The following is a 17,194-nucleotide window of genomic DNA, read 5'->3' on the forward strand; positions in this document are numbered from 1 at the left end:
TATTTTTATCTACAAGTTAGGCATGTGTACAGATTGTTTGCATCAGTAACAGGGTGTGATATGCCAAACAAAAATTAGTAGCTGCTGTCCTTTGTCAGCAATATAAGAAGTGATAGCTATACATAGATTGTTACTTCTGTATATTACTATTGCTCAATTTACATACATTCAAAACTTGACAGTGTCAAACATTCAGTTTGTGTCAAAATGAGTCAGCTGTTCAGGTGGAAAATAAAATACATAGGTATCTGTAATAGTAGGTGAACTTCTCCAAGCTACCCTTGAAATTTCAAATTTTTTTACCCTCGTGGCAAATTTGAAGGGAAATCTAATAAGAATCTATAGACTTCGGATCATTTGATATAGCGTAATATAAAAAAATTACTAGCAACTTGTTTGATTTTTTTCAACTGATTTATATTATAGCTAATGCAAACTTAGTTATACATTTTAGTTGATATTAAAGTATGGATAACTAATCCATGAAAATGCAAAAGGCTATTTGCCTATAACGTTAAACGTTAAAAAATTCACTTGATTTTAAAATGAATTTAGATTATGGTAAACAAAATATATTTTAGATGATATCTGTCTCCAATAGTAGTTCAATGATTTCAACTGATAATTGCATATCCGTGCACATATTGTTTTTAAACTAGCACCGTTTCGAATAATTAGATGGAACTTAGTTTACTCACGTTATCTTTCCATTTGCCCAACGGGCTCTTCTTTGAGGCCCAAACTTGAAAGTTCAAACTGTCTCAAAGCAACTTGTAGAAGCATATTTAGGGTGTGTTGGAAAATATTTTTCAGAAAAGTAAGTTGGTTTCTCTCACATCTTTTTGTGTTTGGTAAGTAAGAAAAAAATATCATTTTAAAAACACTTGTATATAATATGAGAGATGGGGATGAGGGTAAAATTTGTTGTGTTGTAGACGAAAAGGGAGATATGGTCCTAACTTAATATAACACAAACGACCTTTCCATCTATCATATCAGTTAAGTTGATTCGAGTTGATCAAATTCGTTCTTATCTATAAGGCACAGATCGAGTACTTATGACCTTGTGAACAGAGAGGGGTTTGAACCTCAGATATCTCGATATCTTTAAAAGTAATATGATTTTTAAGACCGACTCTTTCAATAACGGCTTAGACTTTTATTTCCTTCGCGCATCATCTATTTTGTTCATCCACGCACTCAAAGGTAAGAGCTTATCTATGTGATTTCTTTTTGTGCCCAACAGATTCTATTGCCTAATGGTTAGCGAAACTTTTCTAGTGGTACGAATTGCTATGCTTTGCCTCTTTCTATATGATGATGCACATATCTTGATTTTTATGCTCTCTACGGGAAATAGCAAAAGGATGATAAGAAATGATCCTCCAAATATAAAAAGTAAATTGAGTTTGATTCAAGTGACTGAACAATTAACATGAAACATATGCGTAAAACTTAATTTTCTAAATTTTTTGATTGTCCATTCTATTTATGGTGCGTCCCATTTGCACAAGTAGACCAAAGTGCAAGACATATAATACACAAAGACAGAGTGGTTCTTATAGATAGGATATGTCTCTCTATACGTATTCTTATTTTATTATTTAGTAGCGGTTGTTGGGATCTCTAAATAAAAGAGTTGAAATAATTATTAAAAAAATTTACGTACCTTGTCGTTAAAGCAATTGCTCCTTGTCCCAAAAAATATATACTATACTATATATGTATATATAATTCTTAAATATGATTCAATAAGATCTTTTCTTATCCTTTTTATGTCTTTCTTGATGCCTGGACAAAGCACCTCAATTTGTAAAGTTACTTATCCACACTTATTTCTTTATGCGTTTTATATTACTTGGTTCCATATCTAATTCAGTACACTATGCATAAAATTATTATTACAAAAAGGGATAATGCACAAGTACCCCTCAATCTATGCTCGAAATCTCAGCGACACACTTATATTATAATAAGGTCTTATTACCCCTGAACTTATTTTTTAAATAATTTTCTGCCCCTTTTCGGCCTACGTGGCACTATCTTGTGGGCCCAATGATGGTTGACTTTTTTTTCCAAACTAGTGTCACGTAGGCTGAAAAGGGGTAAGAAACTACTTATAAAATAAGTTCAGGGGTTAATAGGACCTTAATATAATATAAGTGTGTCTCTGGAATTATAGGCATAGGTCGAGGGGATACCTGGGCGTTATTCCTTATAAAAAATAGCAATATACAAAAATATTTCCTATTTTGGTTAATCGTTTTTACTTACTACAAGACTTGTTCATTGATGTTGTCCACAAAAAGAGAGATCCAAGTAATTTGCAAATAATTAATGAAACTTCAACTTGCACAATTAGTGTTTATTTTATTATATAAGATTAAGAAAGTGAGAGTTGTAAATAAACTATAGACTATAAAGAACTGAACGGCTTTGGTTCGATGTAAATAAATTAATAAATTATGGCCTTTATGCTACGATTACAGTTCCCTAAATATACCCTTTTTTTTTCACAATTGATCAAGATTCAAGTGGAAGTGCCACTTCTATGCATGTGACATGAGAGTTTTATTTAATCTGTATTTTCAATTGGACGATAGTTAAGTCAATCTTCAATATATAGTTTTAGGGGATCAATAAAAATAGAGGTACAGTAGAAAGTATAGATACATTGAAATTTAATTTACAATTAATTAGTCAAAATTCTATTGTTATCTCATTAAACCAGAGTAAAAAAAAATATATTTAGATTTATAATTAGGAAAAAGGAAAAATATATTTTCGAATTATCGTAAATGATATACAAATATCCTTCGTCATATTTTTGGGACATTGGTCTCCCTGCCGTTCAAAAATTAGAGCATATATACCTTTTATACTAATGGACATACACGTGTTACAATCTTATTCATCGACTTGACATTTAACAATTATCGGACCGATGGATAAGATTACGCCAACTTGTCCTTATTTTGTCTTTTGTTAGAGTGAAAGGGCATGTATGCTATAATTTTTGGACAACAGAGACATCAATGACCCAAAAATATAACATATGATATCTGCATACAATTTATGATAATTTAAGAATATATTTGTCCCTTTTCTTTTTATAATTATATAAATATTTTAATTTTAAATTCGCCTTTGAATTAAGTTGGAACAACAGAAAACAGATGAATGTGATAAGTGTTGAAAATAAAAGGAAACAAAATGTCCTCCTAGTTAATTTAGGAGTGGATGTTGTTGGCTTAATAATTGTGTTTTATTGTAGTTTTAATGTATAATAAAATATGTTTAATAATAGGGTAATATACATATATGGACCAAACAACACATTCGAAAGGCCTTTATTTATTACACTATTGCAATATTTGTAAGCCACTGATCCACCATATATAGATTTTTAATTAATTATCATCATCAAAATGATTCCTGTAGCTGGATGCTTCAACAAATGCAAAACATTTATCAAATTTTTAATACTAAAGTTTATCTTTATTTATCAAAAAAAAAAAACGTACAATTATAAAATTGGTGGCATGATTCACTTCTTGAGCTTATACTATATTGCAACAATTATTTGTATTCTTTCTGACAAATGTAAAAAAACGAAAATATAAAATAAAAGAGATCATTTAATTAAGCTACGTACGTCATCAAGAGCATATTTTTGGTATGTTGATAACTGATTAGTTGATAATACTAATTATATTAAAGAGTGTTAGTTGTTAAAGACACGCGTCAGTCCACAGTCTACTCATCCATCATCATTTTTATGATGACCTATTAGGGTCGTACAAAACTAAATTAAATTTAATAATTACCATTGAAAAAAATTAGTTTACTGGTAGTTGGTAATTGGTTAACCAAAGTATTAGGAGACTTTCAAATCTTATACTACTAAATAAAAGTTATGTCAAATATATAAAATTGTTTATAATATTGTGATCTTAAATATGTCATCTGAAAAGTTAAAAGTAAAATGTTATCAAAAAAGAAAAAAATTATCCTTTTTAAAACAAACTAAAAGAGAAAACAGGTCATTTTTTTTAAACGGAGGTAATAGTATATTAATAAGTTACATTTATATTATAAATGTTTTTATTAATATTTAATTTCATTCTTTCATTTTTGTCATTATTACGGAATTTGATAATTCTACAGCATAACAGTATTTGCTTTGAACAAATGTAATGTGTGAACTCATTTTATTTTATTTTGTTAGTTATCACCTTACTTTAAAGTCATTTTCAAAGATTTTTTTGTATGTGAAATCTTAATAATTTAATCAATAATCCATAAAGAACAATAATATGTTAATAATTTAACAATTATTTAGCATATCTACAATTCAATAATTCATAAATTTTGAAATTAAATTAACCGATTGATATGTAGCTTTAATAACGATAAATAAGTCTCCTAAAGTTCTATACCTTCGTTTAAACGTATTTTTGAATTCAATCATTCAAACAATTAATTTTTCCAATTTTAGCACATTTCTTTCCTTTTTTGTAGTAAAACTTTATTTGTTGGTCGACAAGTGTATAATTTAATGACAAAGTTGAATCAAAAACATATTAAAGCGACGCAAATTTTCTTTTTCTTTGGAGGAATGGGCGTTGCTCTCAATAAAGTTAGAAATGGTACCCAAAAAAAAAAAAGCAAAGGGGAACACCATCATATCTTATCGATCAAAAGCAAAAGCAAAAACAAAAAATTAAGAAAATAATAATAATAATAAAAAAAGACATTGTTTAGAGTCATCTCGATTTGGACAATAAAAAAGATGCAAATTTGAGTCAAAATAATCTGCTGTATATTCCTACCAACACAAAAAGTGGTCCATTTAAACAATACAAAATTAAAGAGCACAAAAATTTGGATAAGAATACTAATATCAAAGAAGTATATTTACATTTCATGTTTATATTACTTTGTAGTAAATTATTTACAATTTGCAAAACACTCAAAAACGAAGTACTCAAACAAATGATTTGAGAGGAGAAGATGCTTTGACTTTGTAATTCATTGTTTCACAAGGAATAAATTTAATTTCCACATGTTTAATCATGTTAAGCATAAATTATATCATGTAATTTAAATTTCACGATAATAACTTTATTTTAAGAACATGATTGGAAAGTAAAAACTATTAATTATTATGTTGATCTATAAGTGAAATAACAAAGTTGACATAATTCAATAACTTTAATTTGAAGTATATATTTATATATATATGTATGAATAATCTACCCAAAAACAATATGCAAAAGATGTTGTGATCTAGAAGTTGTAAAAATAAAATCCTTTGGTTGTCGAATATTTGTATGTTTTTCAAATTTTAAATATAGCTTCAAGATTTATTTAAATTTTTCATGATCAAATAATGACTTTTTTTAAATAAAATAAAAAATATTTTGAGGTAAAATGAAAATAGAAAATTGTAGCTCAACTTTAATTCTTTAAAATCATTTTTTTTTGTTTGTTACTAAGGGCTTTTGACTTTTGAACAAGTTAGGCAAAATAAATTATAAGATCGGTGGATGGAGCAGTAGTTTTTTGTTTCGTGTCCCTTACCTACAAAAAATAGTTAAGACTTTGAAGCATAGAAATACCATTGATACTAACTAGTACTACAAAATTGAAATACTGCCTTTTTCGACCTATATTATTTGCGTATCGTGGATTCAATTGATGTTTGATATTTATATTAAAATTTTATCTAATTTAAATTGTATATTGTAGAGTCTAATTTCGGAAGCTTCTAACTTGATTCTTTTTCTAATTTCAGAGCTTAATTCCAATTTTTTTAACTAAAAATAGAGAAATCTCAATCATCACACCACAACGTAGTTAACACGTTTACGTGTTTTTGCTTGCGTGTGTAGAAAGGTTGCAATTGGTTGTGAGTGACAAAACCTTTTCAACCCAAGGCCGAATGTGGCGCAATAAAGCTCGCTTGTCTGGTTAAAAAATGAAAAGCAAATCATGGTGAACATTCATTTATATTATAATGAACTATTTTGTACCAAATCTCATTCTCATATAATAACACGGTCTTTTTGTTACTACAACTATTTATTTCCCTTATATATTGAGATTTGATTAATCGAAATTAAAATAATTTTACACATATATTACAATTAACTGGTAATACAAAATAACTTTTCACTTTGAAAAATAAAATAAATAAATTTAATAATAATATGTAAGGCCAAACATGAAGTGAAAATGGAGGGAGTATACTAAATAAGATCATTAAGTATATGTTGAGTAAGGGCGTAAATCGTAAAGACCAAGGACTGACAATTACTAAAATTACTATTAAAAGATATGGTGCAATGAATGAAATTATTTTTCTTTTAATCAGAAAATCAAATTCAAGTTCTAAACAAAAAAAAAATCAGTAGAAATAACACTCCTAAACAAAAAACTAGTAGAAATAACACTCTATACAATGTGAATAGAGATCAAGTGACCTCTATTTTAGATTCCAACACCAAATAATTAAAAAAAAGAGAAACTACCACATGAAATCACCCCTTACATAGAAGTTTGGTCTGATTGACTAGATGATCCATGCACCTACAAGGTTAGGAGGAAATGCATTTTATTTGAGTTGTATCATTTACGTCAGAAATCGAAATTTAATTATTCAATATTATTAAAAAAATTATATTAGTTTAAAAATTTAGAAAAATCAAAATTTATTAGTTTGGTTTGATTTATAAATTTAAAAATTCGACACGATGGTTTGGTTTAGTATTTGAAAAATTCGAATCAACCCGAGGTTGAGAAACTCAAAAGAAATTGAGTTTTATTAATTTGGTTTGATTTAGTTTATAAAGATGAAAATCTTGACTCCGCCACTGTTAATCCTGATAGGCAAAAACGTGATTTAAGTTTGTTTGTGTTTCTGTCTATTTGTTTTTTTATTATATGAGATTCATAAAATTACTTTGAAAAATTTTCCTAGATAATGTTTAGAAAATTACTTAAGAATGTCACTTATGTTTGTTTTAGAAATATAATATCATTTAATTTTATCTATTTTTCTTAAATTATATTTGACATAAAAAATATCTATTAGGATACCATGTCACATTATTTATTTTTTTTAATTAAAAAAATATGCTTTACACATATTTAAACATTAGGTTGCAATATGTTTTTTTTTTAATATTGTTTTTTATTTATGTTTTTTGAAAATGTTTTGTTTTTTAGATATATAAAGATAAATTTTAAAATGAATAAAAAAAAAGTATCATTTCTACCACTAACTACTAATGGACCGTTTAACTATTTTTTTAAAATAAGTTTTTTAGTTTTATAATGATAATTATTATTTTTTACTATAAGTTTTTTAATTAATTTTCAAAATAATAACTAAAGTTTTTTTATGGTGCACTTTTTCTTCTCCTATTTAGATAGATATTTTTACATTCTATTTTGTTGAAGCATTTCCTAAAATCACGGAAAGTGTGATAAATATAAATAGACATTACAGTTTTTATTTATAAAATAATTCAATTTTCAGTTTTTTAACCTTAAAAATTGGAATTTGAAGCATTTAAGTCTTTCAATTTTTTCCCATACTAGCCATTACTGTTTTTTTTTTTAAAATAGTTCGATGTCATTTTTCCCTTTAAAATTGAAATTGGAGGTATTTAAAAATCATTCATTTTTTGCCGTTACAGTTTTTTTAAACAAAAGAACTTTTATTTTCTATTTAAAATAGCTATATTAAAATTCCTGTTTTTAATTATTTTTTTAGAGCATATTTAAAATAATTTTTGAAAAATTAAAATTCTTGAATATTTGTGGTGTTGATATGTGAAACTTTTTACTTCTATTATATATAGATAGATTTTTTTTAAAAAATAGACAAACCCACATATTATACCAGTAAAAAAATTACATTAAGAACTGTAATATGAGCTCCTCCGGTACTTCAAGAAAATATGAGTTCCTTCGGTTCTTTAAAAGAATTAGAAAAGTATTAATAATAAATTAAAAAATGTGACATGACACCCTAGTAGGAGAAAAATAATGTATTTTTTGTGTCAAGTATATTTTGAGGAAAATAAACAAAGTTAAGTGATAATATAGTCCTAAAACAAACACAAGTAATATTCCTAGATAATTTCCCAAACATGGATGACTATGTAGGGAAATTACTCAATTACTTTATGTTTTATTTATATTTTCTATAATTTTATTTGCTTTATTTATTTTATTTGTTAACTTCAGTTTTATACGTCTCTTAAATTAATAATTATTTTATCACAAATTTTATATTAATTGATATACAATTTTAGGTTTTGAAATTTAATCATTTAAACAATAAGTAGTTAAAGTTTTACTATCTAAGAAAGAGGATTATCAATAGCAGGTAGTGAGAAATAATAATTGCGTAATTCTTTTTGTGTTAGACATGAAAAAGACAAAAAAGGTATTTGTGTCGTGCCGTTATTTATTTATTTCCTTTTTAAATTATATAATTAACTATAAAAATTATTATTTGCACTTTTTAGAAAATATTCTATTTCAATTGAAATTAGCGTTTAATCATAAAAATTCAAAATTCAATTCGACATTACTTTTCAATCTTCAAAATAATTTATAGTCTATTTTCTAGCTTACTTCTAAAATAACAATGCAAATATAAATACTTTCTACTTATCATAAAAAAAATGACTAATCATTATAAAAATTAATGTACATTACCTGAAATAATACAGATCAAACATTATTTTGGGACAAGAAATAATTAAAGTGTTTAGATCTCCATAATCACATATGCAAGGCCACATGCATTTTTAAGATACCACATTACCACTTATGCTACAAACACATGTCTTGATTAATTTAATGGCATAAATCTTGAACTTAAATGAAGAAATATAATCTGTAAAAATTAATGTAACAAATCCCAGTTTATTAGGATTGAAATCAATTATTTTATGTTTGTATCTGATCAGAGGAATGAGCCTCCATCACCACAACAAATTATCACGATTTTCATTGCAATCTAATAAATAAAAAATATAGTATATCAAACTAAAAATTCACAAGATTCAAATTTAGATTCATAAATTTATAAAATAAAAGTATTTTAGAATATATTTAATTTATTGTTTATAATATCTTAAATAAGTTATTTATATATTTAATTAAATATAATATAATTTTAAAAAAACAAGTACACTATACTAATTTAAATAAAATATGTTTACAAGGGTAAGAAGTTAATCATGTAGTAAGTCAAATATCAAACTCTTTATTTGGATCATTGTAATAACGGCCTACGATTAAAAAAAAAAAAAAAAAGAAGCAAAAGCGTGCATTATTTTCTCCCTGCTAAAATAAAAAAGAGAAATAGACACACAACAAAACCCACTGAGAAGAAAGAAAGAAAGAGAGAAAACACACACACTGATTATTAGAGACAAAAACTCATGAGAAGAAGAGCCAAACCAAAGTAAAAGAAAAAAAAGAAAGAAGAGAAAAGCAGTTGAGAAGGGAAGGTTGGGTTGGTTATGGTGGAAAATCTAATCGGCAAGGTGAAGCATAGGGGCAGAATCGTCATAATAGATTCCTTTCTCTCTCCATCTCTATCTCCATCTCCATGCTCAATCTCTTCTTCACCTCCGTCGTCGCTTCTAATGTGGTTGAATCCATCGGCACCAGAATCAGTAAGCTCGGTGGAGTATTCGTCGGCGTTAACGGAGGAAACGGTGGTGCTTTCTGGATGGACCGTCAACCTTCGAATGCCGGTATAGCTTTTGCTGTCACGGCCTTGGCCGGTCTCGCCTTGGCCGCCGCCGTTTTCTACACTACTAGGTAAAACTAAAAAAAAGAACCTCCGGCTGAAATTTACGAAAAGTAATCATTGAAAAAAGGAAACTGGAATCATTGAAACCCTAGAAATCATCTGTAGAGTAGATCTTTTTTTTTTTTTTATCCACAGTTAAAACAGTCAGTGTAGAAGTAGATGAGAGCTCTCAGACGAAGTCAGACTTCGTCATCTTCAAATTCCTCTTCACCGTCTTCATCATCACCATCATCATCGACATCGTCGTGGATTCATTTGAGATCAGTTCTATTCATTGTTGCCTCCTCACCAGCTTCTTCTTCTTCCTCTAATCGGTGAGTCTCTCCTGTCTTTCACTCTTCTAAAAATGTTTCGATCTGCTTCTCACTTTCTATAAGATTCGTCTGCCTCTTTTTTTATAAGCATACTTATTCTTTTCAGATCCGATCTAAGGTCCTCTTTTTCTGTCTAGGATATGCTCCACTGATAAAGTTCATTCCTTCAACCCATTGCTCAATCTCAGTCTCTAATATGTTTTGTTAAATTATTCGTTTTGCTGCTGTTATTGAGTATAAATTTGATTTTTTATGACAGTTGTGTAGGATTTTTTTTAAAAAAAATAGAAGTGTTGTAGTTTGTTTGAATTTCTTGTTATCAATAACCTGGTGGATTTGTTCCTTCAGCTAAGCTTTGAACAAGTCAGGGTAATGTCTTCGATTTATATTAGATAAGGGTGGAGACTTTCATTAGGTGATAACATTTTTTTATTGAATGTGTGTGGACTATATTTCTATATTTGTATGCTTACTTGATCAGAACTTCTGAAAGCTACGAAACTTTCAACCTCTTGCTGATTTCTCCTCCTCTACTTTGTCACAGTGACACAAATAGGTTGACCTTGTGTTTTAAGTTTCACCAAGTTTTCCAACTTTGTCTTCTTGATGATGAATTAAGTGTACAAAAGAAATGGCAAATTGATATGATATGTAACTCTTTCTCCAACTTTCCCAGCACAGGGATGTTATATATTTTTATCTGGAAGCTTTTGGGGCTTGGATTGGGGTGAGGTTTCACTAGTTGAAAGGGAATTTCCGGTGTAGGTAGTATCTAGGTGTTGATGTCAGTTTTTAAGTTTCTATGCCAGGGTCTCACTCTTAAGTTACTGTCTCTGTATTTTGGTTTTTGGATGGGTTGTCTTGTTAACAGTTGGATGGGATATTTAGCAGTGTTACTAAGTGGTCTTTTCCGTATATTGTGCTTACATTTAATGTTTCCAATGATGAAATTTTTCTTAAATAAGTTGTGTTGGTAAATGTTTAGCATAATGTGATGATTTAGCATGAAGTCGCCACAGTCCTATAAGAGATTGAGATTGAAGTAGCAACATAGTACGACTCTTCATGGTGCAGTCTCACCCTTAGATTCCGCAGGTTTCTTAATGAGGTGTTATTGGAGGTAATTAGGAGTCCTTTGTTTTGGGATATTCTGATTGAACAGTGAATTATGAATAGGTCTGCCTATACTGCTGGTAGATCACATCTTGTAGAGATAGACTGATGGATAGATTATGTTCTTAACTTCTTATATTCTGCAGTTAAGTGATGTACTAATTTCTTGTTGAACTCTATGTATCTTGCAACTACTTCCTTCTTTCTAGTTGTTTGAAGTTCATTACCTTCAACACATTAATTTGTGGTTGTGAACTTGTGGTCTTGCCAGTTGTTTATTTTCTTTTTTTCATTCTCAGTTGCAGTTACCTGTTACCCTACTTCTTCTATTCTCTTCTTGTATTGATGGTTAACCTTTGCAAAGCTCTCGTTTTCTTGAGTGAGTTGGTTTTGAAGTGATGAAATTGCTAATCATGCTAAATATCGGTCTTGTCTGATGAATCTAATTTGAGTTGCTGATTTTGTTACCTTGGCACTTAACACAAAAAAAGAATATACTGTTAGTTACCCTTCTTGTTTGTCAAGATGCTTACTCATGTTTATGATTTATTTCAGAGGTCATCTCAAATCACCATGGTCTCGTAGAAAAAGAAAACGTGCTCTTGCGCCCCAACAGTGGAGAAGCTTTTTCACACCAGAAGGAAAACTTCGTGATGGTGGAATTAAATTTCTAAAGAAAGTCCGAAGTGGAGTGAGTTTCTGGCCCACCTTAATTTTTTAGATTTGTTTCCTTATTTCAATGTACACCAAGATCATCAGGCCAAATAAACCTCAAAAGTTTGTTTGGGAAGATAGGAATGAAAGGTAGGGGTTCAAAAGAGGAACATGAAAGATGAAATGATCTCATTTCCCTTGCTTGGTCAAGGGAATACATAAGATTGAGTCGAGAAAACCCATTCCTCTTTTTGGACATAAGAACATGAAGAGAAATCACAAATTTGCCAACTCTCATTAATTTTCAATTGATACATTTCTCAAAGGGAAAAGAAAAAATAGTTTATTTACCTTGTGGGGTTAAGAGATAGATGGTGAAAAATCATTCTGTCTTGGTATCCAAAAAAGAGTAGAGGGAAGTTGTGAGTTACGCAACTAGCTTCTAAATTTTCAGATCTCTCTCTTCCAAGAGGAATAAATCTCTTTTTTTGTGCCCTAGTGAAAACCATTCAACTCTTCGCTTTTTACAACTAAAGAAGGAAATGGAAAGTTTTAACATCATAGTTTTTCTTACTTGCTTTCCAAACAAGAGCAATTATGTTGACTAATCTATTGGCCCTTTCATGTAGGGTGTTGATCCTAGTATCAGGGCCGAGGTTTGGCCATTTCTCCTGGGAGTGTAAGTATTTCCTTCTTATGTAATAATGTGTCTTGTTCTAAATTTTCTTTTGAAACTTTAATCTTGTTAAGATTGATAATCTGAGTTTTGCTTGTTTTCTTTTTTTCTTCTATTCTTTTTATTGTCCTCTTGTACTTTGATCAGCCAATTCTAGCTGCTTAATTTCCACAGGATATGGCAGGGGAATTATATTATATTATGAATAATAATTTATCATCTGGACATTTACTTTAGTAACTGACAAAAATCATCTCCATACTCTTTCCCTTAATTTTATGTAATAATCACCTCCCATGGTTCTTCATTCAGATTTGAGACCAGTAATCTCATGCTTTGTCACTCTTTAAACAGATCCTATTGCTGGACCCCGCTAGTTATACATGTTAGGGTCACTAGCTCTGTCTCAAATATGTGGGGATTTTTTTCTGTAGAAGATTGTGTGGAAGTTAATCCCTGTTCGTGGAGTGCTTAGAGTACTTCATTTGGTGACAATCTAGGTCCTGGATTCTTTAACCCTTACCATGTAGATGTACACACCTTTTGAAGTGACAGATGGGCATTGTTTTTAGTTTTTTTTTTTTTTTTAAAAGTTCCCATTGGGAGTGTACTAGCGTTTACAACAACAACATACCCAGTGTAATCACAAGTGGGGTCTGGGGAGGGTATAGAGTATACATAGACCTTACCCTTACTTGGTATATATAGAGAGACTGTTTCCGATTGACCCTCGGCTCAATGAAAAATATTTCAAAGCAGGTAAAAAAAAAAGAAATAAGTCAAATTTACATGGAAGTCATGGTGAGTGCAGTAGTGTTTAGACAAGTGTTAAGAGGTATAGTTTTTACAGGAAAAGTATTACCTTAAAATTTTGTATAATTTGGAAAATAATATATCAGAACATCATCACGTGTTTGTTTGCTGCAGTTATATTTCAAATTATGTTTAGTATTTAGTTAACCATGTAAACATGAACTTAATAGTTTGCTTCGAAAGATTGAGGTGGTGTTTTAAAAGGCACATAAATTTTAGGCCCAAATGTAAGCTCTTGCCAAAAGGTGCTTATTAGTGAAAATTAATGTATAAACTGCAAAAAAAAAATAAAAAATTGGAACATCTTGGTGAAGAATTTCATATTTTGGCTGGACCCTCACCTGTCTATGTCCCTAGAAGGGTTACTTTTTTCCTTGCACTTTTCAACACTTACTCTATCTTCTAATATTAAGAAGATATTTGAAAGTCAGCTTTATCTCTACTGCTAAAAATTCGACCCACTTTTACCATAACCAGGGCTCCAAAATGGGAAATGGAATCCACTTTGGTAGGGATTGCTAAAATCCCATACAATGAGCTTTTTACGGCGTGAATGTGTTACGGACACCAGATAGTAAACCAACAAAGATAAAGTCCAAATTGTTGAAAAAATCTCTCTACTGTTTATACTTTCTTTATTAAAATATACATAATATTGCAACATTTACCTTAATAGTTGTTTCTAGAGTCTAAATAAGACGAGATACGTTAATTGGAAATAAATTTGTATTGTTTGTCATTTATTCTTTAATTAATGCATCCCTCACTCAAATGCAGCCTTGAGAGCAGTTTCCAGGCTTCTGCATCAGTGTAATTACTTTGTTGCAAGTTTGTTTTATTTTTTATTTTTATGTAGCATGGTATTTCATTAAAGAGCGTCAAGAAGATGCATAGCAAAAGTTGCAAAAAAAAAAAGTATGTCTGCACCTGTACAAAAACATACAGAACAACCAAGGAGCAGGCGAAGTCCAGAAAAAGTTCAGTACTAGTTACAGGCGACTGATTGAACCAACTAAATAAGTTCTATAAACATTTTGCTTTAAGAGTGTGATTAGGAATTGAAATCCAATCAACACATCACCAAAAAATAGAACCAGGCACCATTGCCCAAGACTTTTTGATGGATATCCCGATTCTTCATGAAAACGTCACCACCTCTCATAAGCTTCCTTGATATTGTTTGGTATGACCCAGTCAATTCCAAAAACTGACAAAACACACTCCAAATGTCAGCTGCTACTGTACAATGATTTATACGAGGTTGTCCAGATAAAAACCAATTACTTTTGTAGATAGTTTGGTTTATCATATGTGTCAAGTCTGTGACAATAAAAACATTGTGACATTTGTCAAAAAATGTTCTGCAATTTCTGTTTTCCGTTATTTCTGTACAGTGAATGCTTTGGTTACAGTTAAATTGACCTACTTTATTTCTCTCTGCAGCTATGAGTTGAACAGCTCTAAAGAAGAAAGAGATTGTATAAGAAATCAGAAGAGGTATTATAACCAGATAATTGGCTCTCCCCAGCACCAAAGAAGTAATAAGATGAAAGAAAGTCTCTTTATTTTTATCTTGTAAAAATGTAGAGGGTTCGTATGTATTCAGTTGACAGGGTCATATTTATCCTTGTGTTAATATTGTTCCATTTACCTTTTTGATTGCATGATTCATACTTCTTACCACTGTAGTTGATCTGTGATTGCAGGAGGGAATATGAGAGCTATCGTAGAGAATGTCGCAGACTGCTGAAACGCAATGGGACCTTTAAAATGAGGGAAACTGGTGGAATGGGAAGCGATGGTGAAGGAAATATCACTGAAGGGATGGATTCCCCTGATTATGACGATGTTGTTACTGCCCGGGAATCTCTCTCCAGTGAGGACCGGAGCACATATGTCGAGGATTCTGATAATCCCGGTGGTACAATGTCAGATGAATTTTCCAGTTCCAAACGAGTTACGGAGCCAAATGATGTCTCTGATTCCGAGTCATCAGACTCAGATTCCTCTGCAGATCCTGATATCAGTCAAACTGTCCCCTCGGCAGAAAGCATGGATGAGAATACTGCTGAAGTGAACTCTAAGGAGGACTCTTCTCCTTCAAAGGCAGAAGTTCAGTCACGGCCCTGCAATGCAGAAGATTTTGCTACATGGCAACGAATAATTCGGCTTGATGCAGTTCGTGCTAACGCTGAATGGATAGCATACTCCCCATCTCAAGCTGTTGTATCAGAAAGCAGGGCACACCGTTTTGCAGAGGCTGTTGGGTTGAAGGACTATGAACACCTAGAGCCCCCTAGGATCCTACATGCTGCTCGGCTAGTCTCCATTCTTGAAGCCTATGCGCTATATGACCCTGAAATTGGTTATTGCCAGGGGATGAGCGATTTGCTGTCACCCATAATTTCTGTAATGACAGAGGACCATGAAGCTTTTTGGTGCTTTGTTGGTTTCATGACGAAGGCTAGGCATAACTTCAGGCTTGATGAGGTTGGAATCAGGAGGCAGCTGAACATTATTTCTAAGATCATCAAACAAAAGGATTCACATCTCTATCGACACTTGGAGAAGCTCCAAGCAGAGGATTGCTTTTTTGTGTACAGAATGGTGGTAGTTCTTTTCAGGCGGGAATTATCTTTTGAGCAAACGCTCTGCCTATGGGAAGTAATGTGGGCAGACCAGGCTGCTATTAGGGCTGGGATTGGCAAGTCTGCCTGGAGTAGGATTAGGCTGCGTGCCCCACCAACAGATGATCTCTTGCTTTATGCAATTGCAGCATCTGTATTGCAACGGAGGAAACAGATCATAGAGAAGTATAGTAGCATGGATGAAATTTTAAGGGAGTGCCAGAGCATGGCTGGTCAACTGGATGTATGGAAGCTTCTAGATGATGCCCATGACTTGGTGGTGACTCTCCATGACAAGATGTAGACATCTTTGTTATGGAGATCTTACACTAATTTATTCTCTTTGCTGCTCGAACTTTATTTTGTGGGATGATGCTACCAAACACTGCATGCATCTCCGGTACACAGGAAGAACTGAAGACAGCTTATGGTCAAGTAATGCCGCTGCTTTTCTTTTGCTAAAGAACATGCAAATGTCAGATAAGAATCTGCAAGTTGGGGAATAACTTCATGTGACTATCTCCTACATACAGACTAGCAAATTGCTTGAATTCAGTGTAGCAATTCGCTGGAATCCTGATTGGTGTACCATGCTTGATATTGAATTTGTTTAACTTAGTTCTCTTGTTAATGTTCTCCTAAGGTGGCTTTCTATTTGGAGTATTTATCTCCTGTTGCCCCAACCTCCCCAAGGCAAATGGGGTTTCTTTTAGAATGTTCACTTTGAATGTGGATGCTAGAATAGCATACCTTTCCACGCTCTGTGGTTGGTTTGTAACTTTATCATCAAAGCAATAGCTATATCATAAGCATTCCTACCTTAAATGACATGTCAAGCTCGAATGTAGCTGCATAATATTTATGCTCTTCTGAGCTATTGAAGCGCTGTTTCTGCATCTGCGAGATATTGCAAATTTCACAAAATTGTTATCTTACAATTTCCAGAAAGATAGCGCTCTGTCATAAACTAGTTCATGCCAGTCCTGTGGCACGTTAGTAGTGACTAATGATCAGAGAACAAGTTGGGGCACAGTAACGTTGATTGATCCAAAAAAAAAAGGAGTAGAGGCATGTTTGGTAGTAGTAACTTCTCTAATCATAGCACTTGTCTTGTCCTTAAAGTGAACAGGGTGAGCTTAGTACGAAGAAAAGGTTT

At 31.3% G+C, this 17,194-nt stretch overlaps 1 protein-coding gene across 3 annotated transcripts; it reads left to right on the forward strand.

Moving 5' to 3' along the window:
• Positions 1–9,292: 9,292 nt before the first annotated feature.
• LOC101243683 (rab GTPase-activating protein 22) lies at positions 9,293–16,863 on the forward strand. Of its 3 annotated transcripts, XM_069295013.1 has the most exons (6): positions 9,411–9,849; positions 10,006–10,155; positions 11,824–11,959; positions 12,552–12,601; positions 14,855–14,908; positions 15,118–16,863. In XM_069295013.1, exons 1-6 carry the CDS (start codon positions 9,635–9,637, stop codon positions 16,340–16,342), a joined length of 1,830 nt encoding a protein of 609 aa, XP_069151114.1. In that variant the 5' UTR covers positions 9,411–9,634; the 3' UTR covers positions 16,343–16,863. The 3 variants fall into 3 exon arrangements, with proteins under 3 accessions (XP_004235001.2, XP_069151114.1, XP_004235002.2); XM_004234953.5 differs by lacking the exon at positions 10,006–10,155 and having other exon boundaries at positions 9,293–9,849; XM_004234954.5 differs by lacking the exon at positions 9,411–9,849 and having other exon boundaries at positions 9,862–10,155.
• The last annotated feature ends 331 nt before the right edge of the window (positions 16,864–17,194 follow it).

Source organism: Solanum lycopersicum, chromosome 3, assembly GCF_036512215.1.
Source record: "Solanum lycopersicum chromosome 3, SLM_r2.1".
NCBI lineage: Eukaryota > Viridiplantae > Streptophyta > Magnoliopsida > Solanales > Solanaceae > Solanum > Solanum lycopersicum.

Excerpts from the sequence above, each read along its gene's own strand:
- LOC101243683 (XM_069295013.1), top strand. The coding sequence starts at position 9,635 with ATGCTCAATCTCTTCTTCACCTCCGTCGTCGCTTCTAATGTGGTTGAA. Across the intron at positions 9,850-10,005 it reads GCCGTTTTCTACACTACTAG|AGCTCTCAGACGAAGTCAGA; the intron begins GTAAAACTAAAA and ends GAAGTAGATGAG. Across the intron at positions 11,960-12,551 it reads TAAAGAAAGTCCGAAGTGGA|GGTGTTGATCCTAGTATCAG; the intron begins GTGAGTTTCTGG and ends CCTTTCATGTAG.